Below are 27,760 nucleotides of genomic sequence, written 5' to 3'. Positions count from 1 at the left end.
TCTTGAGGGCAGGTGACAACCCAAGGAGGCAGGGGCCCGCCGTCACTCATCTTTAGCGGACTTCCCAGGTCCTGACTATGTTACTCACGGTGAAGTGCTCAGTTGGGATTTACCCGGAGAGCGGATGGAGAGTCGACCTCAATACAGAGAGCTGATTTTTTTTTTTTTTTTTTTTTTTGATATGTACACTTCAAGTGTCTCCTAAATCTGACCCGGTGACCTGAAAATGATATCGCATACACAGTGGATACGCCAATCTTTTCAGTTGGTTTTATATTCTGTTGCCTGCTATACTCGAAAATACTCAATTTTGTTTTGTATATGCCCTTTGTATATGAAAATACTCAGAGAGTCTAAATCAAATCCACTGTGTAAATTACAGTTTTAGAAGCTTCTTAAATCTTTCTTTCCTTCCAATGGCTTACGAGGACACCCCAAGCAAAGGTGTTTATTTTTCCTATTTTTCCGTGTCTTCAATAGAAGAATACCAAATCAGAGCATTCCATTGGTAGATGTGTTCCAAATGCGCTTGTTTGATTTTAAATATGAAGATCTAGGTTTATTTTAAATTACTTTTCATCTTAGACTTCCATATAAGCCTATGATTGTTTGTGGAGGACCTAAGTTTTGTAATAGAAAACAAAATTCCATGATTTATACTAGAAATCTCTACAACAACATTCAAGGTGGATAAAATTAAGTGGAGCCATCGACAAACACATGCCCATCATATCTTTTTAAAATACGGCTTGCTGGGGGGCGCCTGGGTGGCGCAGTCGGTTAAGCGTCCGACTTCAGCCAGGTCACGATCTCGCGGTCTGTGAGTTCGAGCCCCGCGTCAGGCTCTGGGCTGATGGCTCAGAGCCTGGAGCCTGTTTCCGATTCTGTGTCTCCCTCTCTCTCTGCCCCTCCCCCGTTCATGCTCTGTCTCTCTCTGTCCCAAAAATAAATAAACGTTGAAAAAAAAAATTTTTTTTAAATACGGCTTGCTGGGGCATCTGGGTGGCTCAGTAAGTTAAGCGTCCAACTTCGGCTCAGGTCATGATCTCACGGTTCGTGGGTTCGAGCCCCGTGTCTGGCTCCGTGCTGACAGCTCAGAGCCTGCAGCCTGGTTCGGATTCTGTGTCTCCCTCTCTCTCTGCCCCTCCCTGGCTTGCTCTCTGTCTCTGTCTCTCTCAAAAATAAATAAACAGTAAAGACATTTTTTAAATACGGCTTGCTTACCTTGGCCAACTCTCATCCAGAGGCTGTGAGGAGTAACTGGCTCCAAAAGCACTACCATCAAAGTGGAATTTTTAATAAAGGAAAATAAAATTAATGGAAAGTTGAAGCAGAACGAAGACGCCAGAATCATGGAGAGTCAGACAACAGGGTTTCTGGTTCTTATCTGTTTCTCTACACCGATTGCTCTTCCTCCAGGCCTTCCCTCCACAACTGCCTCTGGAAAGTGCCGTCTCTGTATGATTCATGTGTGGGGTCTGTCTTTTTTTTTCTGGCTGGCATAGCGTCTTTTGTTTTCAAGAACTGCCTCCACCCTTCACCCCAAACTTGGTGAGGCCGCCATTCTTTGGAAGCCCCTCTGTCCCAAGGCTCAGTATTTCCAGTCAAGGTACCTTATACCCCCGGCCACAGTGATTGGTCAGGGATGAGCTCCTGACATAAACAAAGCCAGAGAGTGCCTCGGAGGAGAAAAAAAGGGTGCCCTCAGTTGGGGTGATGAGCCCAAGAGCCGCGTCAGTCTGCAAGGAGACAAAGCCCATCCACCCAGGAAGTCAACACAGACTGACAGGCGTGATCCCCCTACCCACCAGGGGACACGTACCAGATACAGTCTCAGGGCTGTTGTGCGAACCCCTGGATAGTGCCCTTGGGTTTCCAGGGACATAAGTCAGTAAGTTTCCTTTTTTCAAGCTGAGGGTTCCCGTCACTTACAACCAGAAGAGAGCTGCACTAGATTTGTGGAGAAATGGTAAGTTCCTTGGGCTGTCGGGGGCTCCATTTTCTAAATTCTGTACTCTCCCAGGGATGGTGCCCTGGGACATATTCCAGACGGAGAGAGAAACGGATGTGATGCGACAATATCCACGCCGAGGGCAGTAGAGGCGTTTAGTTAATTTAGTTCATTTACACCCATAGAACAGTCTCTTCAAAACATCTTTAATCATAATAATCCCCTGCTACAAACTGTAATGATTCTATACAGAAGCCACCACGTGCGTGGGCTCAGGAGGAAGGGGAGGGGGCCCCCGTCACGCAGGCCTGGCCTGGGCGTCCCCGATGAACGACTGGGTGTGAAAGGCCCCTGTGGCCGGGAGGGGCGTTATGATCACAAGGTCCACTCTCTGTATTTGTTTTGTCATCTGCAGCTAGCTTATTTCTTAATCTGAACCTAAGTCCACACGGTAAGAGATGATTTTCAAAAGGGAGACACTTCCTCAACGATGGGGCTTCGTGCATGTGAAGTGCAGGCTAGAATACGCCACAGGAGGCGAGCACGAAGGAGGCAGGCCCCCTGACCGATGAAAAGCACCAGAGCCTTGGTGGACCGAGCCATCGGCCAGGAGGCACCGAGTCTCCCCACCTGCGGGCATCTGTCTTTCCGCTTCCTGCAGAGTTCAATGGATCTCCGTGGGGAGAAGCGGAACGTCAGGAAGCAGAAGGTTCCCGTTTCTCTCAGTACCCTGCCGTCCTAAGTCCCCGAGGCAGTGCCGCTAACACAACTTAGCACGTGGAGCCTTAAGAGTAACAGAATGACCAAGTGCCCATTACCTCAATGGTGAGGTTCGAGGCAGCATGTTAACCTTTCTGATGCATGTTAACAGCATGGACGTGTAGTGGTTTCCTGAAATTAACTTTCAGGGGTTCTCACTGCATCGCCCAGGCCGGGGTGCGGTGGCTGCTGACAGGTGAGATCCCCCCACCCACCAGCTCCACGCCACCCTGATGCGGAAGTCCGCGTGGACGCCCCACCGGTCGGCCGCCCTGGGCTCCGGCCGTGCCCTCCTCGGCCTCCCAAGGGGCCGGGGCCCAGGCACACCACCCTGGGCCCAGCTGGGGTTCTTGAGGCGATGAGGCTGGGCCAGCAAAATTCAAATGATGTGACCGCTGAGCATTCTTAATTCTCCCTGGCACATGTCATTTATTGCCGTTTAAAAATGCAAGAGCTGCTGGGCATCAGGAGAAATGCTAACGCCACTGGCTCACGAAGCTGCAGCCAACCGAAGGCAAGCCCAGAAAAGTCTTCTTAAGATTTCAGGAGCTTTCATTCAGGTGGCTTTGACTAGTCTACAACACCGACATGTCCTACAGGACAACCTAAAGATGGGGAAATACCCTTATTTGTCAACTTGAATTTACCATTAATTCAACAAACGACCGTGGCGCCTACCGGCTGCCAACGGAGAAGTAGCCGGCAGCAGGGTTTTTAACGAGCCAGACCAGCTCCTCGGCCATCACCCCCGGTTAGCCTAGGTTAAAAGGTCCCCACATTAGTGTGCACCTTTTTATTGGCACACCCGCCCCATGCACTCCTTTTCAGGTCCTTTGCTGCTGCCGCCGCCGCCGCCGCCTCCTCCTCCTCCTCCTCCTCCTCCTCCTCCTCCTCCTCCTCCTCCTCCAATCCTGATGCTCCCTGAGCCCCATGGCCTCACAGCCTCTCAGCCCATGTTGCTCACAAAGGGACAGGACGGGGACAAGGGCCTCGGAATTGCTGGGCATCATACCGTGGGGGCAGCGTGGGAGGCTGGAGACACTCGGGGAGGAGTGCCCGAGGACACAGAGCCGGGCCCACCCAAGCTCACCGGGGGCGGTTGGGGGGGGGCGGTGTCAGTCCTGCCCCGGCCTCTGGCTCCAACCGGCATTGGGCACCTGTAGTCCAGGGACCCCCAAACCCACCGCCGACAGTTCGTGCCAAGCCCCAGTTTCCCACCGCCTGCTCGGCTTTGCCACCAAAAGTACGTTCAAACTCCACCTGGACAGTAACTCCCGCTCCTCCCTCGCGTCTGCTCCTTTTCTCGCCCATCCACTGTGTTTAACCCACCGACGTGCTCCCCACATGCCTGTGGATCTGGAGAGGAAGCTCCTTGTGTCCCTGCCTCAGTCTGCTGGCCCAAGGCCTCCCCTCCTCCTCCTCCACGTGGGCAGTGTCACAGGGAAGCTTCTTACTCACTCTTCCCCAAAGGAAGGGGAGTAGCTCTTCTGCTGATAAGACAGGACATCTGGTGGCCCATCTACCCATGGGTGGGGTCACTGAGCCACAGAAGCTCCAGACGGCATCCACCCTGTCTCTGTTGTGCTGCTGGCCTCGTGGCTGGAGAGCACAGCCCGGCTTCTCCTTTTGGCTTCCTGTTCCCATGTGGTAAGCGCACCTGGGGCAGGGCTCAGGAAGAGCCTTCTAGAGGCAGCCTGGAGGCTGCCCATCTTGTCTCCGAGCCTCTGGAGCTCAGGGTTCTACCAGGGGGTGGTTTGTGGGGCAGGCCCAGGACCTCCCATGCAGCCGGCCGGGCGAGTGGACTCTGAGTCTGCTTTCCTGGAACCCGCCCGCAAGACGACTCCCAGGGTCAGACCAAACACACAGAGCCGGTCCCAGTCTGGTTCCTTCCTAATTTCTCAACCACGTCTTCGCCATCATGTTACTTCCTCTTGTCCTGTTTTGCCTCCAACTACGTCCTGCTAGAAAACATCTTGGAGTCCAACGTCACGGAGAGAATCTGAGTGGGATCTTTCTGAGTCCTTGCGTGCGTGGGAACATCTTTCTGCTCTCCTTGGCACGCGAGCGACAGACAGGTCGCATGTGGAATTTTGAAGTCTGAACATTTTCTCCTGAGAAGCTCTAAACATCAGCCCGTTCCTTGTCCTTTAAGATGGAAATCGCTAGTGGGTATTAGGCAAAAGTTGGGTTTTGTGATCAAATGCATTTTGTTAGTCCCGGGTGAAGAGAAAAAGTTTTTTAGCTGCAAGCCTTCTTAGAGCCCTGGGGGCCGGCGGGGGGGGGGGGGTGGGGTGGGGAGCAGAGTAGCGTTTCCTCAAATGTAACAGGCCGAGTATGTCAAAGAAACCGTGTTCTATACACCAATGTCCTAAAACTTTCATCTCGTTGTACGAACAGACTCAAAGCAAGGCCTGTTCCAAAGAGGAAAGCCATTCCTAACTTTGGCAGGTCTTAAGGCATCCCTTCGTGACCACTCACGCTAGTTTCCCAGATGCGATGCACTCCTGCGCCTTGTTGGGAACATAAATCAGAAATCTTCCACACGCTTATTTTTCTCTCTTTCTAAAAACACCTTTAGAGGAAGGTGTTTACCATGATTCTCCAGCATGTCCCCTGCGTTCTCGATGTGTTACCCACAGGTCTGAGATAATATCATATCTGCCGCGAATTCACGTTAGTTGTTCAGAAACGTGACCAGACGGCGTGTGGGACCCACGTCCGCTGCCCTTGAGGAGGGAAGAGGGCTGCTGCAGAAACCAGCGGCCGCGGACACGTAGAAGAGCCCCTAAGCTGAGTTCGCAAGCCCAGGCCCCAGCCACAGCTGCCCACTGCACGAGGAATGTCCCCAGGCCGGTGCCCTGCTTGCTACCCACTTGGGGAGGAAGCCAGAATAGTCGTTAAACAATGTCCGTTTCATGTGAGAGCCCTGTATCATAGGACTGAACCCCTGTCTAGGCCAGTCTGCCGCGCTGAAGTAAGTTCCAAGCCAAGAAACAGCTGCAGGAAGAGAATTCTGGATGTGTTTTTTTCCTTTTCTTTTTGTTCTAACAAAGGTTCAAACTGGTGTGAACACTTTCACATGACGTAAGTGGGAGACAGACATTAAGGAGGTAACAGAAGACCCTGTGCGAAAGGCCACCGTTTGAAGCAAATTATTTCAAAATCAACTGAATGTGGCCACGAAAGGAAAGATGAAATCTTTCTCCCAAGTTCTTCTGATTTATGTCAGTACCTTCGACGTATAATTATCCCTCTCCTATATTTCACTAGGAGCTCACGGCCCCTTGGTTCTGCAGAAGAGACATGCTGTCCATTAACGGACCGGCCTGAGCTCAAAAATTTTTTGGTATCAGCAGATGCCCAGTCCCCAGACCCCAGTTAGGTTGTGCTTAAGAAGAGAACAGAGAGAGGGGTCTCACGACCTGTGGATCAGACATGTCCTGTGTGATGAACTTTAATCTATCTGTGCATTAATTTAGTTTTTGCTTCCCTTCCCCTCTGAAGGTGACCTGTATTTGCTGCTGTTTTCACAAGGGGACCCACAGATGGGGTCAAGTGACACCCCGTGGTAAATCACCTGGGAGGAGACCGAGTCCCCTGAGCACATGGTATGGCCTCCCCTTCTGTGACTCTGCACATGATACACCGTCTTCCTGGAACATTCCCTCTCCAGCCGCCTCCCTCTTGCTGCATCACCTACCACCTTCTGCCATTATCTTCCTTAATCATTTCTTTACCTGTTTGCTGTCCACCACCTCCCCCAGACCAAAACCTCACCGACGCGGGGACACGTCTTGTTCCACCACCCAGTCCCCTGCGCGTGGACAGTACTCGTACAGAAAAGGGACTCTGTAGATCTCTGCTGAGTACACAGATACGTCATCCCCTTACTGGTGGCTCATCCTGCAAGCCTCAGACGTACTGCAAGGATGCCTTTTCCAGCCTCCCATCACTGGTCCTGGCCGCCCCTCCTATGAGCTGCCTCGACGATAGCTCACCACACTGCACTGTGACCACTGTAAGCAACATGAGGACAGGGGCCATACTGTGTTCGCCATTATGCCTTCAGTGTCTCAGCGGGGCCTGACACTAGTAAATAATTTTTTTTTAATGTTTATTACTTTTTTGAGAGAGAGAGAGAGAGAGAGAGAGAGAAGGGGAGGGGCAGAGAGAGAAGGAGATACAGAAACCAAAGCAGGCTCCAGGCTCCGAGCTGTCCGCACAGAGCCCGACGCGGGGCTCAAACTCACAAACTGTGAGATCATGACCTGAGCCGAAGTCAGACGCTTAACTGACTGAGCCACCCAGGAGCCCCTCATTGTTTTTAAGTGAATGAACATTGTCCTCTGTCGCTTTCCTTCAATCCCCTCCTCTTCTAAGTTATTCCCTTGGTTAAAAGAGCTGTGAGCATGTGTATATACTTAGACCATACTTGCTGTAAAAAGGCTCTGAGATAGTTGCAAGTATACAGGTATTTATATATATGGCTATGAATATGTCATGTACATATTATACTATTTACAGAGAACACCTACAGGAGAAAAAGAGAATCAAGACTTTGGAAAAAGACATATTGTTAAATCAAGCAAAGAAACACTCAGAAGTCTTTTGCTTGAAAATTCTCAGCAGTCTCGATGAGGGTTTGGCGTACATGCTCCTCCCACACGTGAGCACATGAGCCGAAGACTCGTCTGGATTCTCCTCTCCCTTTTGCGTTCTGCGTAAGGGTTATTACGTGTTCCAGAAGGGAACCTGCAGAATCAGCTATCACCGTCACCCTCCCTGACAGCAGTCACATAATACATAAAACTAGAAGTCAGGGTCTGTCGTGGACCCTGTGTCCGCGGTGTGTCCCTTGGGGGCGGAAGAGAGGGGAGACGGGAACGTTCCCTGGGGTCGCTATCCCTGCCTCCAAATAAGAAGCTGGAGGAAACCCAGGGGCAGGAGAAGCGTGTCCCCTGTGTGTGTCCTACAACCCCCCCCCCCCACAGGGCCTCTCTTGACGGCAGGAGGGGGTCCGGGGGCCGACCCACCGAGTGCTGGAGGCAGGGGAGAGGCCCAGGCCCGGAGTCCGCTTGACCCGGGCTGAATCCAACCTCGACAGCGGGAATCTGGGACAAGTGACTTCGACGCTCAGCTTCCTCCTTGGAAAATGCGGGTTAAAACGCATGAACTACTCAGTGAGTTTTGAGGACGGAATGACCCAGAAATGGCCCGGCGCAGTGCCTGGCATGGGTAGGTGCTCAGCAAACACGCGTGCCCTCCCCCCACTTCCTGGTTTCTCGAGAAGCCAGCTCTACCATCACTGCCAGGAACCAGCTGTGCAGTGACACGCACCCCGCCTTCCTGTGCCTTCCTCCACCCCAGAGGGGGGAGCGTAGGGAGGGCACAGGGCCTCCCGGCACGCTGCTTCCACGTCCTCTCCCACAAAACTGTGTCCCCGAAGCCCTGAGCACAACGCCGGTGGCCCAGCGGTGACCACCCCGCCCGCTGCCTAAGCCCCGGCCCCTGAAAAACAAAGCTATCAGGGGACTTTGAAATCTCCTCTTCTTCATTCCTACTTAACAGCATAGGTCTTGGCGTAAGTACTGCATGAGAATTTTCCTAACTTTATACCGTAAGGCGTCATTTACTGAGCTTGGAACTGCATGAATAGGAGATCGTATGAACTTTCTTCTGTAAGTTCTCCCAGCAGGGTCCCCAGGTCAGCAGAAATAAAAATCAGCCAGATTCCCACATGTCTGTTTTAGCTAGATAGACCAGGTCTCTCTAACCTGGTTCAAAGTCAGGTTTAACTGTGCCTTGGCTGACCTCGGAAGAAAATCCTGAGGCGGCCTTGCAACAGGGCCGGGTTACAGGTTCTGCTTATGTCCAGTTACGTCACCCAACTGCGCTTTATCACCGTTTTCATCAAGTAAACACCCGCGATGATCTTTCCAATTTTCAGCTGCAGAGATGTTTCTAGTTTCCAACTCGTTTGTTTTTATTGCCTCCCTTCATCAGATAAAACGAAGGCTTGGAGGCCAAAGGGGAACTGTAGGGAAGAGAAACCTTGAAAACCTTTTTTCAAACATTTCAGAAGTCATACTGCCCTCAGACAACGAGAAAGGATATCTGTCGTCCCGGCTTGTCCCCAGACCGTCGGTGGAGCGCGTGGAAGCGGGTCCTGGCCGGCCTCTCCACCAGCCCATGGTGGCGGGTCCCCCGTGCGCTATCAGCCTGGTGCAGGGACGGCTGCGGAAAGAAGGGAGAGGAGTCGGCCTGTGACCACGAAATCGCCACACTCACCCTCAGCAGCGGTGGCAGATGAAAAGGCAGATTCGGATTTTTACGAGTGTTTATGACTGTGCCTCGAATCAAGGTAAACACAGTCACGGAGCACGTGGGGCTGTTTCTGTAGGAGTGCAGAATAACTGAAAACGGTCTTTGGTGTGTTAAGATAAAGGCCAAATCGATGATATATTAAAAGCTGTCACAGTTACGAGGCAGGACCACAGGTTCATATATCACACCCCAGACACTCAGAAGTATGCTTGAAACGCAAGAGGTCTATTTCAGACAGAGGTAAGCTGGATACCTATAGTATCTAGAAATACAGATACAGTATCCAGAAATGTGTGTACACACACACACACACACACACACACACACACACACACAGTATCCAGAAATACAGATATACAGTATCCAGAAATAAACCGGAATACCTACAGACTGTGGGTTATTTGTTTTGCACAGAGTCTTTAAATTTCCAATTGAATTGACAATGTTTAAAAATTCAGGTCTGAGGCTTCTGGGGAAAGATCTGAACACCCAGGCCACGCCAGCCCCACGTTCCCATGTGGCAGGATGGACTGAAACCAAGAGTGGCTGCTCTCTGTGGGCGGGACACCCGTTCTCGTGCTTTTAATGCTTACACCAGGCCACCGACTGACTTACTACGTTAGACGTTTGAGTCTGCAACCCCTCAGTTAAGGAAAGAGAAAAGAATGCTACCACAACACAGGTTGAAAATGCGCAACTCATTATTCCCCAAAATGGCACAAATGAAAATATAAACAGATTCAAGATAAAGCCGTGGTCAATAAATCTGAAATCCTTTCTTAAGGGAGGCTTGGGTACATTCTTCTTAAGTTTATTTATTTTGAGAGCGACAGACAAGCAGGAGAGGTAGAGAGAGAGAGAGAGAGAGAATCCCAAGCAAGCTCCACACTGTTAGCACAGAGCTCGACGCAGGGCTCAAACTCACGAACCATGAGAGATCATGACCTGAGCTGAAATCAAGAGTCGGACACTTAACCAAGTGAACCACCCAGGTGCCGTGGGGGTACATTCTTAACATTTTTGAGACTGGCATCATAAAAGGCGATCTTTTTGGTTGTCAAAGGCCAAACGCTAGGCTGGACCACTGTATCACATATATGATGTGCGCGTAGTGTATATATAACGTTACACAAGGGATGGATGTGTTTGTGAAATATACGAAAGCAGATTTTCTTTTATCTAAACCGAATCATGTATAAACAGCTTGCCCTGAAAGGAATCCTATAACAGAGGATGTTTTTATAGGGGAGCTGTTTCTTTTAGCTAAGAATTGGTGGTTACTTTTTCTTTGCTAAACATGGATTTTCTCACACTGGACTTGGGAAAGCCTCCTATTTCTCCAGAGCAGGCTGATACAATGTCTAAATTAATTGAGTCTAAGAGTTCTAATCTCTCTCTCTGTTTATTTTTGAGAGAGAGAGAGAGAGCACGAGGGTGCAGAGAGAGAAAAGAGAGAGAGAGGGAGGCACAGAATCCGAAGCAGGCTCCAGGCTCCGAGCTGTCAGCACAGAGCCCAACACAGGGCTCGAACCCACAAACCGCGAGATCATGACCTGAGCCGAAGTCAGCCGTTCAACCGACTGAGCCACCCAGGTGGCTCGTCTAATCTCTTTTTCAACCCAAATCTGTCATCTCCTAAAACAAAGAGATCTTCGTGAGGAACAACTTCTGAGGGCATGAAAAACAGCCATTGTGATGGGTAAGCTGGGTGCTGATCTCAGACAACACAGTATAATCTTTCAGGGAGTGACAAATTGAAATACCTTGTTAATCAAGAGGACGCACACCCACATCACACGGTTTTCAAAACCTGTTTACACAGGAACACGAGGGACAGATGACTTTGTTCCAGGGTAAAAGGGAGGATTCTCTGGTAATAGGACCAATATTCACCTGAGTGGTGTTACATGTCCTTGGAAACACACTTTCATCTAGGAGTCTCAGAGTACGGAGACCGGCCTACAGAGGTGGGGCTGAGGGCCTCTAGAAGGGGTTCCAAAAAAGCAGAGAGTTCTTGGAACGTCTGGCAGACTTCCTATTACACACATACTTGCTATTCATACTCGCCTCTTTTGCAGTCACCAAACGCATGGGCCCAAATCCTGTATTGCTACCTGGACTCAGCTTGGGGGCGGGGGATGGTCTCTGCCAACATTGGATATTTTCTTCTCGGGCTCAGCGTGACACTACTGAAGCCCCCTGCCCCTATAGCAGCTGGTCTTCTTCCAAACTACACTGAGCTTTTCGGCCTTCTGGACTCACAGGCACCTGCCTTGCTCATGACATGAGCTCAGCAGGTGTTCTGTGCGGGAAGCCAGAGTGGGGGCGGGGGGGGGGGGCGGCTGAGCAGACTCAAGAAGAGGAAGCCTGTGAAACACTATGGCCTTGTGCCTGCTGAGAGCTAAGAGTCTGTTATTTAACAATGTATCTCTTAGGTCGACTCTAACACAAAAAAGAACCTGAAGGCCAAGGGCTTCGTGCTTTCAGTTCCTTTTCAAGTTTTATCCATAGTTTTTTTTTACGTGGGTTGTACCCACACAGCACATACATTCTTGTGGTCTATTTCCTGTACCTATTTTCTGTGTATGTAACCCTTATAGCTATTAATTCAGCAGGTGCACAGTATTTCACTTCCAATGTTGAGGAGGCCCACACCCCATGCTGCAATTCAAAGAACATGTGCTTTGGAGTCAAAGAAACAGTTCCAGTCCAGAATCGTTTACTTAACAGCCAGTCATCCCCTCTCTCTTATCTGTAAAGTGGACGTGATGCTGCTGATAACTTCCTCACAGGCTTGCTGAGAAAACGAAATTAGATGATGCACGTGAAAGCTGCCTTATCCCAGGGGCACTGGGGCTTACTGGCCGAACTGCTCCCCCACCTGCTTCAGTGCACAGGTTGAAGCCCTAACCCCCAGAGGGACTGCATGTGGACCCAGAAGGAAATGCAGGTTAAGTGAGGTCCTACAGGTGGGCTCTCATCTAATAGCACTGGTGTCCTGTTAAGAGGAAGAGACCACAGGAACACACACACACAGAGGAAAGGCCGTGTGAGGGCAGGAAGAGAGGCCTGACCAGAAACCCGCCCCGCCCACATCTCGATCTTGGACGTCCAGCCTCCAGAACTGTGGGACAAGAGATTTCTGCTGTGTCAGTGGCCCTCCCCCCACCCCACCCCCAAGTCTGTGGTGTCCTGTTAGGGCAGCCCGAGCAGACTAAGAACACTGGGCATTAGAAGGAGGATGGATGTCTAGGTGGTTGGGTGTTGGGAAGCATCTTGTTAAAGGTGAGGCCACCCCACAGAGTCCTTTTATGGACAGCACGGGCGACACCATTGGTAGGGGCTTTCCTGCTACTCTGAGCCTCCCAAGGTATCCCTAAAGGACCTAGATCTTTGTTAGGCACCCATCTGCTGCCCATGCCGGGTCACCTCTAAAAGCTACAGCTTGGGATGAATGGCTGGACAGACAGAATGCTGGCAGGGCTCTGTGTGACTGGCTCCGGCCCATGGTTCGGGAGCAGACATGATATACATTTGTCCAAATAGAAACTCTCCTACTCTCTTCCTTCTGCCCTGAGAATTCCATGACCTAAAGAGGGATGCTCCCTCAGCCTCAGTTATCCAGGAGAGCCCCCAGCAACAAAGAGGAGTTAAAAAAAAAAAAAAAAAAAAGCTTGCCCCAATCCCAGAGTTTTGGGAGTGGCTGTTAGCACAACAAAGCTAATATGACAGTGACAGCAGAGAGAGGCTACAGTGATGTGCAGAGTCCAATTTTCCTTCAAGTCAGAAGAACCTGGGAAATTGGCACCTGTTTTGAGGATGGACCCGGGTTTGGGCTCTGATAAACACCATCCTGTTTCAGGACACGGGACCCAGACACTAAACGAAGAAAAGAAGGCTTCTGTGCCTCTGCATTCAACCGCCCCTCCCCCTGCTGTGGGGGCCCCAGGGCCACACTACCCGCAGGCAGACCGAGTGCGTGCTGAGGGCCCCAGCAAGGCCAGGGCAACACCCAAGAGGGTGTTGAGCCGATGTCCAATAACGTTTCAAGTATTCGTGGTGGGAAAATTCAAATTTAGCTGGTCTTCCTTGCCTTTTTGTTTGTTTGGGGACAGCTTGGTGGTTTTTATTAAGGAACACACACACACAGGAAGGGGGGTCCAGTCACCTCTCCAGGGCCTGCACCAGCACACGCCTTACCACGCTCCCCCCACCCCTTCCTAGGCACTAGGAAGCAGGTGGAAAGGGCACACTGTGGGTGGCGACGTTCTTGGTGGCAGCCTGAGACAATGCAGTGGGGCCAGTGTCAATGGCCCGACGATGAGATTCAGCACCAGGAGGGTCACACGGGAACCTTAGCAGCGAAGGGGCCAGCTATCAAATTCCGTTCCACGTTGGGACCTAACTGGCAGAGGCTGAGTGTGAGAGGAAAGGACCGAGCGGTAACACAAGGCAGGGGAAAGGTGGATTCTGGGCTTAAGTCGCCAAATTTGACAGAAGGCAGACTGAGTGTGGGTGGAGCACAGCCCAAGCACCAAGGTTCCACGGACCTCAACAGTGAAGGGCAACGAGGTGGGTTTGCGTTGGGGGTCAGGGGTAAAGGTGACTCCCGAGTCGGCAAGGAGACCAGCTACAGTCGACTCTTGCCTACTTTCTGTCGTTGGGCCTTTTGGGGGGGGCGGTGCGGGGAAGGAGGCAGACCCCAAGCAGTTCAAGGTGCTGCTGAGAACGGGACATCCACTTACAGAGAGTCTCGCCCTCAGGCCTCCTCCCTTTGCAGGATTGTAGGCTCCCCTATTGCTTGTGAAAGTATCTCTATGTGGATGGCAAATTAGATCAGGGATGCAGGTATTAGGATGGCTGCTGGGGGGGTCGAGGCTGGCTGAGATGAAACAGAAAGTGTGAATCTTCCAGAGGAAGCAGAGTTGCGCGTTTCTGGGCAGAAATCCAGGGCCAATGGCAGAGAGTACGGCGGGCTCAGTGCACCCCCGCGCCCCCACCCCGCCCGGGACCAAGAGCTCATTTAGGTGTCTTTTCGCGGGTGTGGGCGCCCACCTGCTGCCCACATCGCCTCTGAAAGCTGCAGCCAGAGATGACTGGCTGAGCAGTTGCAGGTGAATTTCCTTACCTTTCCTAGGAGGAAAATTACTTCCTGTCAGTAGGCACCACTGACCTATCAGCGTGACCTATATTTGCATTAACTCTTTTAGCAGATGTACCGTATTGTTGGCATAGCATGGAGCTTGTGGTTAATCACAAACCCCAGATCTTTCCACGTGACTAATAAACCACAAGCAGATTCCTACTAAGCCCTTGTTTCGTCGACCTGAGCTCAAGTCTGAGAGCTGGAGAGCTGTTCACTGTCCCCTCAAGGGGATGATCATTATTAAAAGTATCCTACGTTATATTCTATATACACACATGTTCTATATATGTTACAGTATATTCTTTATGTGTGAAAGACCAAGCCACGCTTTTTTTTCTTTTTTTCTTGCAACAAAGATCAATCCTAGCTTAAGGCTGTATTTCTACACAATGTTATTAAAAGCAGGAGAATTGGAATTTGCCAATTTTCTCTAGTGAAACAGGAATTTCTAAATGCTGGATGACTCTAAATGCAAGTATGTTCTTGTATGCTCTTGCATTGTCAGAAGTTTTAATACGTTTAAAAAAAATGTATTGAAGGGGTACCTGGGTGGCTTCGGCTCAGGTCAAGATCTCACAGTCTGTGAGTTCGAGCCCTGCGTCGGGCTCTGTGCTGACAGCTTGGAGCCTGGAGCCTGCTTCGGATTCTGGGTCTCCCTCTCTCTCTGACCCTCCCCTGCTCACACTCTGTCTCTCTCTCTGAAATAAACGTTTTAAAAAAATGTATTTAAAACATGCAGAGTCCCAGGATGAAGCGTATGTGGTTCCTTCGACAAGCCTGATCCGGGATCCTGTAACTCAGCATCGTTACAAAGGGCTGCACCATCGGTACTCACACACAAACAAGGCTACGTAAGACAGCTTTCAGTTCGACAGCTCGAAGGGAAAAAAGGTAAAACTCCCGCAAGAGCAGCATGGATTTTTCTAGAACACCACTGTCAACACTAGAAACACTTCTGGGCCGGCAGCTCCGATGACACGGACACGGACGAGGGCGAGGACAGTCCGCTTGCCTAAACCAGGGGTTACTCGGTGGCAACCTCACCCATCTCAGTGGCAGAAACAGGAACCCTCGAGGGGAGCAGCCCGAGGGGGCCCCTCAGGTCTTGCATCACACCTGAGCCTGATATGTGGGGCCACCCGCTCTCGGGAACAGGGTGGGAGGAGCCCAAGGAGGGGAGGTGGGGTGTATGGCTGACAGCTCATTAGGGTGAGCTTCACAGGTAAGAACCAAGGGGTGCTGGCCACAGCGGACCCCAACTCCACACGTTCCTTCTCCACGGGAGACACCAGCATCCAGAAGGAGGAGTGATTTTTCTCAAGGTGATGCAGCTAGTGACAAACTAGCTGGAAGCCTGAACTCAGGATCCTGATCCTCATATCGCCATTTTGCCTCCTCTGCTAAGTAGTCTACGTGAAATCAGGTTTGTGAGTGTGGCATACTACAGAAAAGAAGTTAAAGATTTTTTTTCAAATGTTTATTTTGAGAGAGAGCAAGAGAGCGAGAGAGAGAAACAGGGGAGGGGCAGAGAGAGGGAGAGAGAAAGAATCCCAAGCAGGTTCCATGCTGACAAGAGTGAAGCCTGATGTGGGGCTCGACCCCACAAACCACGAGATCATGACCTGAGCCGAAATCAAGAGTCAGACGCTTAACCAACTGCCACCCCGGTGCCCCAAAAATAAAAACGATTTTGTTGAGAGATTTTCCAGACAAAATTATGTTCTTGTAAATCTACTGAAGAGCTAAGAATGACAACACTGCTAAGATATCTGACCATCTTGCAGCATAAAGAACACACACACCTGGCTCATGGGACCAGCACGTTTGGGGCAGGTGTTTGGGGCAGGTGTCTAACATCCCGTGGGCTAAGAGGTTAGCTGAAAGCCCCAAGGCTCTCTACCGCCGATCCCACAGCTTCCTCCGATAGGATGAAATGCTTCCTTAGTCCTTCTAAATTGCTCTGTCTGTGAGTTCACATCGCTTAGTGGTAAACGCACGTAAGACTGGCCCCTGGGCCTGAACAGACTGCTGCCCTGGGAAGAGTGGAGACTTAGGGAGTGTAGGGGTGAGGCAGGTTCCTTGGGCTGGCAGGGCTTTTCGATGCCGTTAATGGAAGACGTGACCGGCCTCTTCTTTTCAAAAGGACAACCGTGCCTCTCCTGGCAACCCAGCTGGGGACAATTGGAGCCCGCATCCCCCTTGGTTCTCATGAGGAGGAGAGGGAGCCCTGAAGGCCTGCCCACAACAGAGAAGAGGCTATGAACTCACTGCCTTGGGATTAAATGGACCGTTTTCATTCTACCTTATAAGCTGAAGAGAATAAAAAGGATTTCATAGCTGGATTAGAGACTCTATTATATCACCATCAAAAAACCAACCAACCAACCAAACAAACAAACCCAAAAAACAAACAAACAAACAAAAAAAAACCCAAACAACACAAAAACACAAAAAACCCCACACTCCTTAAAGAGCAAATCAAAATGGTTTACAAATCAGGGTCAGACCTGCGCTCGCCCTGCCTCACAGCAGCCCCCACCCCCTTCCTTCGCCCTCCGTGGTGACGGGCAGGAGCTGACGCTTAGAAACGTGCCAGAGGCCGAGGTCCCGAGTCCACCAAGCTGTGAAGGTCCTAGCTTCTGGGAACACAGTCATTTCAGCAGTCGGCCAGCTCTGCACCGTCTTCGGGCTGGTCTTATCCAGTCTGGAAGGGTCATTTGACCCTCAGAGCCCCTGAATCACCGTTGGGGTTTTTTTGGTGTGTGTTTGTTTTGTAACATGGAGACTGTGCCTTTTTTGACCACACAAATTTGGGATCCAATCTCCAAAGGAAGAAGTGAACCCCGCGGCGCAGGGGAAAGGAAGCTACGAAGGGGCAGAGCTGGACGCCTGACCTGCCGCTGTACCCGAGGCCCTCGTGTGGCCCCTTCCTCGTCCTTATTGTGAAGTGAAAGGTAAAAGGGGAGTGAAATTATTAAGATAAACTAAGCTAAAGGATTACTCTAAAAAAAAACGACAGAGACAAAACCTTTTTTTAAGGCAGCAAAGGTCCAAACACACACAGAAAAGGAAACCAACCAAAGTGACCTCAGGCAAAATAATCTGTCGAAACAGCAAAGCCTAAAACACACCCAGAGTGTGGAGCCCAGGGCTCACGCTGGGGGCTCCTGCTCAGGAAGGGACAGACGGGTCAGGGTCCTGGCCCAGCTGCGCACGCGCCTCATCTGGAGAGGTGGGGATGACGTCCCACAGATGCACTGAGCCCCGTCATCCTGCCGTACCCCCCCCACCACGCCCCAGCGTCTTCCCTCTCAGTTCCCAGTGTCCATGACAGTGGGGTCCAGTACATGTCTGCTCTGTTTGTCATTATGTTTCCAAATAACTGGGCTCCAGACCAGAGTGTGTGCCTCTCGGTGGGGGGTGGGGGTGGGGTATAGAGGATGTGCACAGGGGAGAGAGAAGACACTGGAAGCTGTTTCCACTCTGCTTTCTGCGAACGTGTGTATGTGTATGTAACTCACAAACAAACAAAGATACCCAGACTGGGGCTACAACACTCTTACTGCTAGGGTGCACGATCAGAAAGTTTCAGTGACAGAATGTTGAAAGTTACTGAAACTGGTGACAGCTGTACGGGAGCCTGTTATTCTGTCCTTTCTGCTTTTGTGGATGGCTACACTCTTCCAGAATAAGGTGAAGCATCCCCTCGCCCCCCTCAGACCCTCAGGGATGAGCACGGGCATGACAAGGGCTAACCAGATGCCAAGCCTCTAAAGGCACCTTCCTATCTCTCCAGGAAATGCCCCACCAGCCCCCACAAAGGGAGAGGTCTTACACTGCCCATTCCCACTCCACCCTCCTGCCTGGTGTGGTGTGTTTGATGGAGATGGGGGTCGGGGGAGGGCTTCTGTTGAGTGCAGTCTGACCTTGAACTCTGCTGCTGATGTGATCACGACCCAAGAGGGAAGTTCTGGGTAAACTGGGTCTGCCCATTTATTTCCTCCAGAAAAAGCGGGTTTGCCTCTTCTGAGGACAACAACGATATGAAGAATTATTTCTGCGAGCTAAGACGTGAGCAGGGACGGGGCAAAGGAGGCCGGCCTAGAGGCAGGTTACACGGGAGACAGAGCAGCTGGCCAGCAGAGGGAGGCCACAGGGGTCCTCGGCGGCCAGACGGGTCAGGTGGGTGCTTCAGATCAAGCAGGAAAGGGGTCAAGGTGCCTGAGCCTAGCTGCAGCCCATCAGGGGCCTCTTTCTGCCTCAGGGAAGGGAGGTGACAAGTAGACCGTTACCTGCCCCTACCCACCACCCTCCTCCCCTCCCCCTTCAGTCAGCTGCGCCCTGAACCACACCACACACCCCACTGTGACTAAACCTGGTGAGACACATCCCTGAGCCTAGAAGAAATCTGTTATTTGGAATTAAAAAAAAAAAAAAAGTGTATGTGTGTGTGGGGGGGGGGTATAAATAAAACAAAGTTGACAAAATGTTGGAAATTATTAGAGGATGGGACGTGGGGGAAATGGGTAAAGGTGGTCACAAGGTACAGACTTCCAGTTTTAGGATAAGTAGGCCAGGGAAATGTTGCACATCTGAAAGTTGCTGAGAGAGATCTCTAAAGTTGTCTCACTAGAAAAAACAATGTAACTGTGAAGTGATGGATGTTTACTAAACTTACCGTGGTAACCGTTTCGCAACGTATACGGACAGCAAATTACGTTGCACACTGAAATTAATGTAATGTGACATGTCAGCTGTATCTCCGTAAAACTGGACAGAATGATGAAAGTGGTGATGAGTGTACACACAGGGGGGGCTTCATGACTCTATTTCCTACTTTGGGGTACATTTAAAACTTCCAAATTAAAAGTTCAATGTTTTGTTTTTTTTTTAAATTTTTTTTTTTCAACGTTTATTTATTTTGTTTTGGGACAGAGAGAGACAGAGCATGAACGGGGGAGGGGCAGAGAGAGAGGGAGACACAGAATCCGAAACAGGCTCCAGGCTCCGAGCCGTCAGCCCAGAGCCCGACGCGGGGCTCGAACTCACGGACCGCGAGATCGTGACCTGGCTGAAGTCGGACGCTTAACTGACTGCGCCACCCAGGCGCCCCAAAAGTTCAATGTTTTAAAAGTTGATATTGATGCCCTGTAATACATTAAGGGTGCCTTTTTAACCTTTACCTCCAACAGCTTCTATACATGCAAGAGGCTACGTTTTCGACCACGCAGCCAGCAAAAATTACTACTAAAATACTGTTTTTACATGACTTTAAAAAGACAAAATAGGTGTATAATTTCGCAAAGGAATTAGAAAAGTATCATGAGAAAATGGGGGGGGGAATAAAACAATCTGGTATATTTAGTTAGCTCTAACAGCACATGGCAATTCTAAATAAAGCATACGGATTAAAAAAAAAAAAAGACATCCTGTTTTCGATTTCAAAGAGCTCAGAGTACTTTTCCTCATCTGGACACTTGTTCATGAAGAGGCACCCGCAGTGTCCTGTCTGTCCGTCTGTCCGCACTCTCAGTCACAAGAGTTAGGGGCGCTGGGGAAGGTCAGCCGCAGCCACTACCGGCCCTCGGAAGTCTGGCACCCCCACTTTCCCAGGCCAGCCACTCCCCGCTCAGGCCGCGGGGCTCTGGTATGTTTCCCCGTAGGCTGAGCTGCGAACCGTCCCTGGGGGACTCTCTGCAGGGAATCGGCCCAGAGGAGAGGCTTCCAAACATTCATCATCGTAGGGCTGTTTTCTTCTCCAGGAGGAAGCAAGCCACAAAAGTGGAAGAGAACATCCGGGGTGGGGGTGGGGGGCAAGTTCTTCACTTAACGTGAGTTAGAGCCGCAAGTGAGTTGGGCGGCTTGTTGGGAGACACTGAGTTAACTTGGTTTGGCGTTCCCTTTGTCAACCGAACAGAAAGCTTGGCAGGGCTCGTAAAAGGAAGGCTTTTCCTCTGTGCAACTGCCCGCCTCTGCCTACAGACAGGGGAGGGAAACCCCCCACTGCCGGAGAGGCGCTCTCCCCGGCTCTGGACAGGGCCCAGCGCTCCCCCCCTGCGGCAGCACCCACAGCCCACAGCTTCCAACCTTAGCGCACAGGGTCTGTCCCCTACAGGGAAGGTGGGCCTTCCTCCAGCGCTGGCCTGGGACTGGAGGCCCCAGCCAGGTTGGCCCTGCCCATGCAGGCTCAGATGGCCTCACTTCTGGGAAGAGGCGGGATGGACGTCCCATTTTGTTCCCAGAGCCCAGCCCAAGGGAGCCTGGGGAGCTACTGAGTGGCCAGCCATGAAGCTAATAAAGCTAATGATTCGATCCGGTGTGGGGTCCGCTGACTCAGATTAGGCACCATTAACCCAGCCCTAACTAAACGTATCCTTCGGTGGGGCGCCGGGGTGGCTCAGTCGAGTGTCCGACTTCAGCTCAGGTCATAATCTCTTGGTTCGTGGGTTTGAGCCCCGCGTCGGGCTCTGGGCTGACAGCTCGGAGCCGGGAGCCTGCTTTGGATTCTGTGTCTCCCTCTCTCTGCCCCTCCCCCACTCACACTCTGTCTCTCTCTCTCTCTCTCTCTCTCTCTCAAAAATAAATAAACATTAAAAATAAATAAATAAACATATCCTTCGGTATCTGGTACCCTAAAAAGTGGATAAGGAAAACTAGCAGTGAACTTGGTTATTTCTGTGGGGGTTCAACATTTTGAGGAGATTTTTTTTTTTTTTTGTATTTCATCTGATGTTTTATAGTGGGGGTGTGCAATCAGCATGGACTATAAAACTAGAGATTAGAAGTAAAATATGTTTAACCAGTGCACTAATTCAGATATTTGCTATAAAACCACAATGAAATGTACTCAGCAGTGCTACCGGTTTTTTTTTTTTTCTTCTTCTTCCATTTTCTGTGTATTTTATTTGTTTGTTCTTGGGAAGTTTTCTGAGATCTTTTGAAAATTTTTGGAGTTCCAGGTAAGACTTTCTTTTCTACGCTTACTTTTTATTTTTTTATTGAATAAATGTGATACCTAACGTTGTGTAAGTTTAAAGGCATACAGCGTGTTACTTTGATACATTTTATACATTGTAACATGACCGCTGCTATGGCGGTATCTGTCATATTAATAATAACTGCAGTATAATATCGTCAACCTTCATTATGCTGCAGGTATAGCTTCATGGCTTATGTACCACTTGTCACAGCTCACAGGCTTAAACACCATCACTCTTACCTCCCCACGCCCAGCCCCTGAGCACCACCATTTAACTGTTTTTCACAAGTTTAATTATTTTAGATTCCACATAGAAGTGGTATAGTATGTACTTGTTTTTCTCTGACTTATGCCACTTAGCATAACGATATTCTATGATGCATATGGACCACATCTTTTTATCCATCTGTGAATGGGCATAGGGCTGTTTTCACATCGTGGCTATTGTGAATAATGTTGCAATTAACATGGGGGGGGGTGCAGATATCTCGTTAAAAATTCTGTTTTCATTTCTCCCGGAATAGTTTTAGAATGATCACCGAGAGATGGAGAGTCACAGGACTGTCCCTGGGATGTGCTACGGCTGGGAAGGGGAGAGCCAGCGTGAGACTTTTGCCTGTATCAGCATAATGAGGATAATGACTGACCCCCTTTCTCCTTTCCTCTCCCTACCAGCCAGGTTTATAACCGATATTGTGATTTATAATAAATATTTAGTCTTCATCCCTGTTCCTGACACAGAGCTCCCTGGAATTTCCTAACTGATGAGAGCAACAAAGGTGTCTTTTATTATGTTAATTAGGTGACTTCTGGAACACACCCGAGGGTGAGGGCTGGTTGTCCGGAGAATCAACCAGGTGGTTGGTTACAAGGCTGGAAATTTCAGCGCTCTCCCACATCTCCCTGGAGCGGAGAGGGACTGGGGGTCGAATCAGTCACGGGCGGCCAATGATTTAATCAATCGTACCTAGTAAGGAACCTGCTGTACACACCCCAAAGGATGGGGCTCGATACACGGAGACTTGCGGAGAGTGAAGCGCTCTGAGAAGGTGCCCCTTCCCACACACCTGGCCCTGTGCCTCTCTTCCCTCTGGACGTTCATCTGTATCTTTTACCATACCCTTTTACAATAAGCCGGCAAGCGTAAGTACCGTTTCTCTGAGTTCTGGGAGCCGCTCTAGCAAGTTAACTGAATCCAAAGAGGGAGGAGGTCGTAAGAACCTCTGACTGGTGGCCAAGTTGGACAGAAGTTGTAGGTAACTTGGGGACCTGAACCTGTAGCTGGCGTCTGAAGTGTGTGCAGGGGAGGGGGGGAGGGGGGCGGTCCGGTGGGAATGGATCTGATGCTGTCTCCAGGTAGGCAGTGTCAGAATTGATTGAATTCTACGAGAGCTGCTCCCTGCTGCCCACGGTGGAATTGGGCGCAAGACCTTAATAGTGCATTTGGTCAATGCTGTGGCTAAGAGGGCCAGGCGGTGACAGGCCATAGTCCTCCTTCCTGACCCAAGAGCCGGGACTGTCCACTTCCCCAAGGGTGCTGGTTTCCTGTGGGGAAGAGCAGAGAAAGAGCAAAGATCCACACCTCACAGCACAAAGCAAGAGTTTGCTGCTTAGTGGTTTGCGGATGTGGACGAACAGTTGAATCACAGACAATTGGGGCCATCACTCACTAAAAATGCAGGCTCTGCCAGAACCGTTGTTTTTAAAGAAACCAACCAGCTTAGATGAAATGACTTAAGTAATATGTTCACATTCTTAAATAAGAAATATGAAGATGGACAGTGAAGATGCCCTTCTATCCAGTTCCCACTGCCCAATGGGTAACTTGATTAGGTCCCTGTGACTCCTTCCAAATACGGATTACGCACGCAGAGCAAATAGGAATACATATCACTCTGCTCCTTTTTTACATAAATGGTGGCATACTTGTACACTTTTCTGTACTTCGCTTTTAAACTTCATCTCCACTTACATTTTTTTTTAATGCTTATTTACTTTTGAGAGACGGAGAGAAAGAGTGTGAGGAGGGGAGGGGCAGAGAGAGAGAGGGAGACACAGAATCCGAAGCAGGCCCCAGGCTCCGAGCTGTCAGCACAGAGCCCGACGCAGGGGCTCAAACTCACGGACCGACCTGAGCCGCCCAGGTGCCCCCACCTCCGATTACATTTCTAAACCTGATTCCTATTTCTGAGCTCTTTGTCTACACTCTAAAAATGTAAGAATAGGAGCCAAACAAAAATATTAGAAAACCCCACAAAATTAAAAGTCAAAACTGTCAGAGAACATATTCCAACGCTGTACCGGGATCACTCTCTCTTAGACCATTCTTGTTGGCCGATTTCCCTAGGTCCTTACAACCATCTCAGTGTTACCTGGTCCTCAGAGAGGATGCCACCCCTCCGCCCCTCTACTGGCTCGCCCGCCCGTGTCTCCTCTCTGCAGCCAAGCTTCAAGATGAAGGGGTCGCCCCCAGGACTTCCTCAACTCCCACTCACCCCGCAGCCCCAACTCCGCTGCCATTCCTCTTCCCCACATATCCGTGGGCTTTCCTTGTTGCTAAATCCAACTAGACATCCAGCTCCTAAGCTACTCAACCTCTCAGTGGCGTCTGAAATGAGTGACAATTTACTCTCTTTTAAAAACATTCTTCGGGCTCCCTGTGACTCCTCCTGGCTCTCTGGCAGTTTCTCTGCAGATTCCTGACCATCGTCTAGGCGCTGGGGACTCTTCACGGCTGTCCCACAGCTCTGCCTCTCGGGCCCAGAGCACTCTGCACGGCTTCGGAAGTGTGCATTCCACAGCCCCGGGGACAGGCACTTCGAGCTCCACATGTTTAGAAGTGAATTCGTCATCTTCCTCCAAAACCAGCCCTATTTCATCTGTTTTGAATCTCTGGAAATGGCACCACCCAGCTGTCTGACCCAGGACGACGCTTGGGCTCATCCTCCCCCCACCTCCCCCAAACCTTCCCATCCCAGGCATCTCCGAGTCCGGCCACTCCGGCCTTCTCGACACCTCCAAGCCCACCACTCTCCTCAATGCCCTGTCCCTCCACTCCGGTCAGTCGGTCGGGATTCCTGCAACAACCTTGCAGTTGGGCTTTTTGTCTCTAATCTTGGTTCCTCCAAGCCAGTTTTCCACCCGGCTGTCAGAGTAATCTTCCTACAATACAAATCTGATCAAATTATTCGGCTGCGTAAAAACCCCTTAATGACAGGATTTTTTTTAAAAAAAGATCCCAGCAAGCTGATTTTAAAGTTCACCCGGAAAAATAAACATGCAAGAATAGCCCGGAAAAAAAAAATCTTTGAAAAAAAGCATGAGAGTGAGTTAACCCTACCAGGTTTTTTTTTTTTTTTTTTTTTTTTAAATGTAACATAAAGCTGCAAAAATCAGTTAAAACAGTGAGATTCTGGGGTGCCTGGGTGGCTCAGTCGGTTAATTGTCCGACTTCGGCTCAGGCCATGATCTCATGGTCCGTGAGTTCGAGCCCCGCGTCAGGATCTGTGCTGACAGCTCAGAGCCTGAAGCCTGCTTCAGATTCTGTGTCTCCCTCTCTCTCTGACCCTCCCCCGTTCATGCTCTTTCTCTGTCTCAAAAAAAAAAAAAAAAAAAAAAAAAAACCATTAAAAAAAAAAACCAAAAACGAGTGAGATTCTGGTGTATGGAAGGCACATAAATCAATAAAAGAGAATAGGAAGTGTCAAAATATGATCAAAACATGTGGGAATTTATTATATGATAAAAGTCGCATTTTATTTATTTAAAAGAATTTTTTTTAATGTTTATTTACTTTTGAGACAGGGACGGAGCATGAGTAGGGGGAGGGGCAGAGAGAGAGGGAGACACAGAATTGGAAGCAGGCTCCAGGCTCTGAGCTGTCAGCACAGAGCCCGACGCGGGGCTTGAACCCACGAACCGTGAGATCATGACCTGTGCCAAAGTCACACGCTTAACCGACTGAGCCACCCAGGCGCCCCTGAAGTGGCATTTTAAATTAGTGGAGAAAAGATGATTACAGTGTTAGGATAACTGGCAAGCAACAAACAAAAAAATTAAGTCAGGTCCACACTGCATGCCTGCCTTACATTGGCATAAGCTCCTGATAGATCAAAGATTTTAAATCTAAAAATGAAGGCATTAAATATTACAAGAAACAAAGAGAATACTTTATAGCATGACAAAAAACCTAGAGGCCATTTAAAAACACTAAATCTTGCTGCATAAAAAAGAAAAAAAAATGTATGGGGCATCTGGGTGGCCCAGTTGGTTAAGTATCCAACTTTTGACTTGGGCTCGGGTCATGATCTCACGGTTTGTGAGTTCGAGCCCTGCATTCGGTTCTATGCTGACAGTGCAGAGCCTGCTTGGAATTCTCTCTCTCTCTCTCTCTCTCTCTCTCTTCTCCCACCACCTCTCAAAAAATAAATACAAATAAGCCAAAAAAAATGTAAGTGTCTGCATGGGAAAAGCATCCATCAAAAAGAATGCTAAAAGACAAATATCACAGATAAATGTCTACTTTTTCAAATACATGGAGAGTTCCTAAAAAAATCAATAGGAAAAAGATCAACCACCCAAAAAAATTCAGGGCACAAGATACAGATTGCTCACAGAAGAAATAATACAAATGACTCGTAAATATGGAAAAAAAATGCACCTCAGTCATAATAAGAGAAATGCAGTTTAACACCACATAGAAACATGATGTTTCATCTATAAGACTGACAAGGATCAAAAAGTTTGATGAGACACTGAGCTGGGGAGGATGCAGGCAAACACGCCCCCCCAGACACAGCAGGTGGGAAATACAATGGCACGATGTCTGTGGGGGGAGAACTGACGCCATCCACCAAAACTAAAAAAGGCATCACTCATTGTCCCAGCGATTCCACTTCTAGAAATTTTTTTTGCAGCTGTACCTCCATGTGTATAAAATTGTATGTGTATAAAGTTGTTCTCTAAAGGGCGCCTGGGTAGCTCAGTCAGCTGAGTGTCCGACTTCGGCTCAGGTCATGATCTCACGGTTCATGGGCTCAAGCCCTGTGTCAGGCTCCGTGCTGACAGCTCGGAGCCTGGAGCCTGCTTCGGATTCTGTGTGTCCCTCTCTCTCTGCCCCTTCCCTGCTCACAGTCTCTCTCTTGCTCTCTCTCTCTCAAAAAATAATATTAAAAAAAAAATTTAAGTTGTTCACTGAAACACAGTGTATATATTTGATAAAAGTATGTAAATGGGGCGCCTGGGTGGCTCAGTCGGTTGAGCGGCCGACTTCGGCTCAGGTCATGATCTCGCGGTCAGTGAGTTCAAGCCCCGCGTCGGGCTCTGTGCTGACAGCTCAGAGCCTGGAGCCTATTTCAGATTCTGTGTCTCCCTCTCTCTGACCCTCCCCCGTTCATGCTCTGTCTCTCTCTGTCTCAAAAATAAATAAACGTTAAAAAAAAAAAAAGTATGTAAATAACTTAAATGTTTATAATTAGGGAACTAGTAGAAGAAATCATGGTAGACCCATAAACAGATCCATAAACAAGAGTATTAAAAAAATAATAAGAATAAGGATGTCCTTTGTGAACTGATATGGAAAGCTCTCCAAGACATGTTAGCTGAACAAAGCAAGGTACGGAAATGTGTAGGTTAGCTACCTTCTGGGTAAAAGGGTGGGATAAAGTGGATTATGCATTCACATTTGCTGATGTCTAAAAATATCCCTGCAAGAATAAACAGACATGACAACACTGACTGCCTTTGGGGAATGAACTGTCTAGAAAAGAGATAGAAGGAATATTTTTCTTGCACACTCTTTCGATCATCTTTAATCTTGCACCCCATGAATATATCTATTAAAAAATATTAAAATTAAAACCACATTATAAAGCCACAGTAACTATACTGATGTGGAATGGAGGAGGAATAAAGAGCCATATCAGTGGAACAAAGCAAGAAAACAGGAAGAACCATGTAAGAATAAATTATTCAAGAATTGAGGCAAGAGACTAATCATAGAGGAAAAGACGGGGGACCTCTGTCTCAAATCCCACATCAAAATTAACTCCAAAGTAAAAATAGCATTGAAACAAAATAGGAGTACAGCACCTGGGTGGTGCAGTTGGTTAAGTGTCTGACTTTGGCCCAGGTCATGATCTGACGGTTCATGAGTGTGAGCCCCGCACTGGGCTCTCTGCTGTCCGCACAGAGCCGGCTTCAGATCCTCCGTCTCCCTCTCTCTCTGCTCCTCCTCCCCTCTCTCTCTCTCAAAAATAAATAAACTTAAAAAAAAACTTTTTTAAAGTGATGCTATTGTCTTGCAACCACAAGGAAATGAATTCTGCCAACCACCTGAAGGAGTACGGAAGCACACTCCCCGATCGGCCTCTGATAAGACCACAGCCCCAGTGAGCATCTGCAATGCAGCCTGGGGAGACCCAAAAGCAGAAAGTCCAAATAAGCTGTAACCAGACTTCTGACCTACAGAAACTGTCAGATAATAAAAGGCAATTAAAAAAAATTTTTTTTAATGTTTTTATTTATTTTTGAGACAGAGAGAGACAGAGCATGAGCAGGGGAGGGGCAGAGAGAGAGGGAGACACAGAATGGGAAGCAGGCT

The 27,760-nt window shown here is 49.4% G+C and overlaps 1 protein-coding gene across 2 annotated transcripts in view; it reads right to left on the bottom strand.

The window, feature by feature from the left end:
* CRTC3 (CREB regulated transcription coactivator 3) overlaps positions 1–27,760 on the bottom strand; it is a 109,733-nt gene that overhangs the window by 42,852 nt on the left and 39,121 nt on the right. For both annotated transcript variants that reach the window (XR_006705429.1, XM_045452272.1), the window contains exons 3-4: positions 8,825–8,944; positions 1,225–1,286 (exon numbers count right to left, since the gene is read on the bottom strand). Coding sequence is in view for 1 of the 2 variants with exons in the window: in XM_045452272.1 (XP_045308228.1) it covers positions 1,225–1,286; positions 8,825–8,944 (182 nt within the window). In the remaining variant the exon portion in view is untranslated. The remainder of the gene's footprint in view (positions 1–1,224; positions 1,287–8,824; positions 8,945–27,760) is intronic.

Source organism: Leopardus geoffroyi, chromosome B3, assembly GCF_018350155.1.
Source record: "Leopardus geoffroyi isolate Oge1 chromosome B3, O.geoffroyi_Oge1_pat1.0, whole genome shotgun sequence".
Classification (NCBI taxonomy): Eukaryota; Metazoa; Chordata; class Mammalia; order Carnivora; family Felidae; genus Leopardus; species Leopardus geoffroyi.
This window is presented reverse-complemented; position numbering and strand designations above follow the sequence as displayed.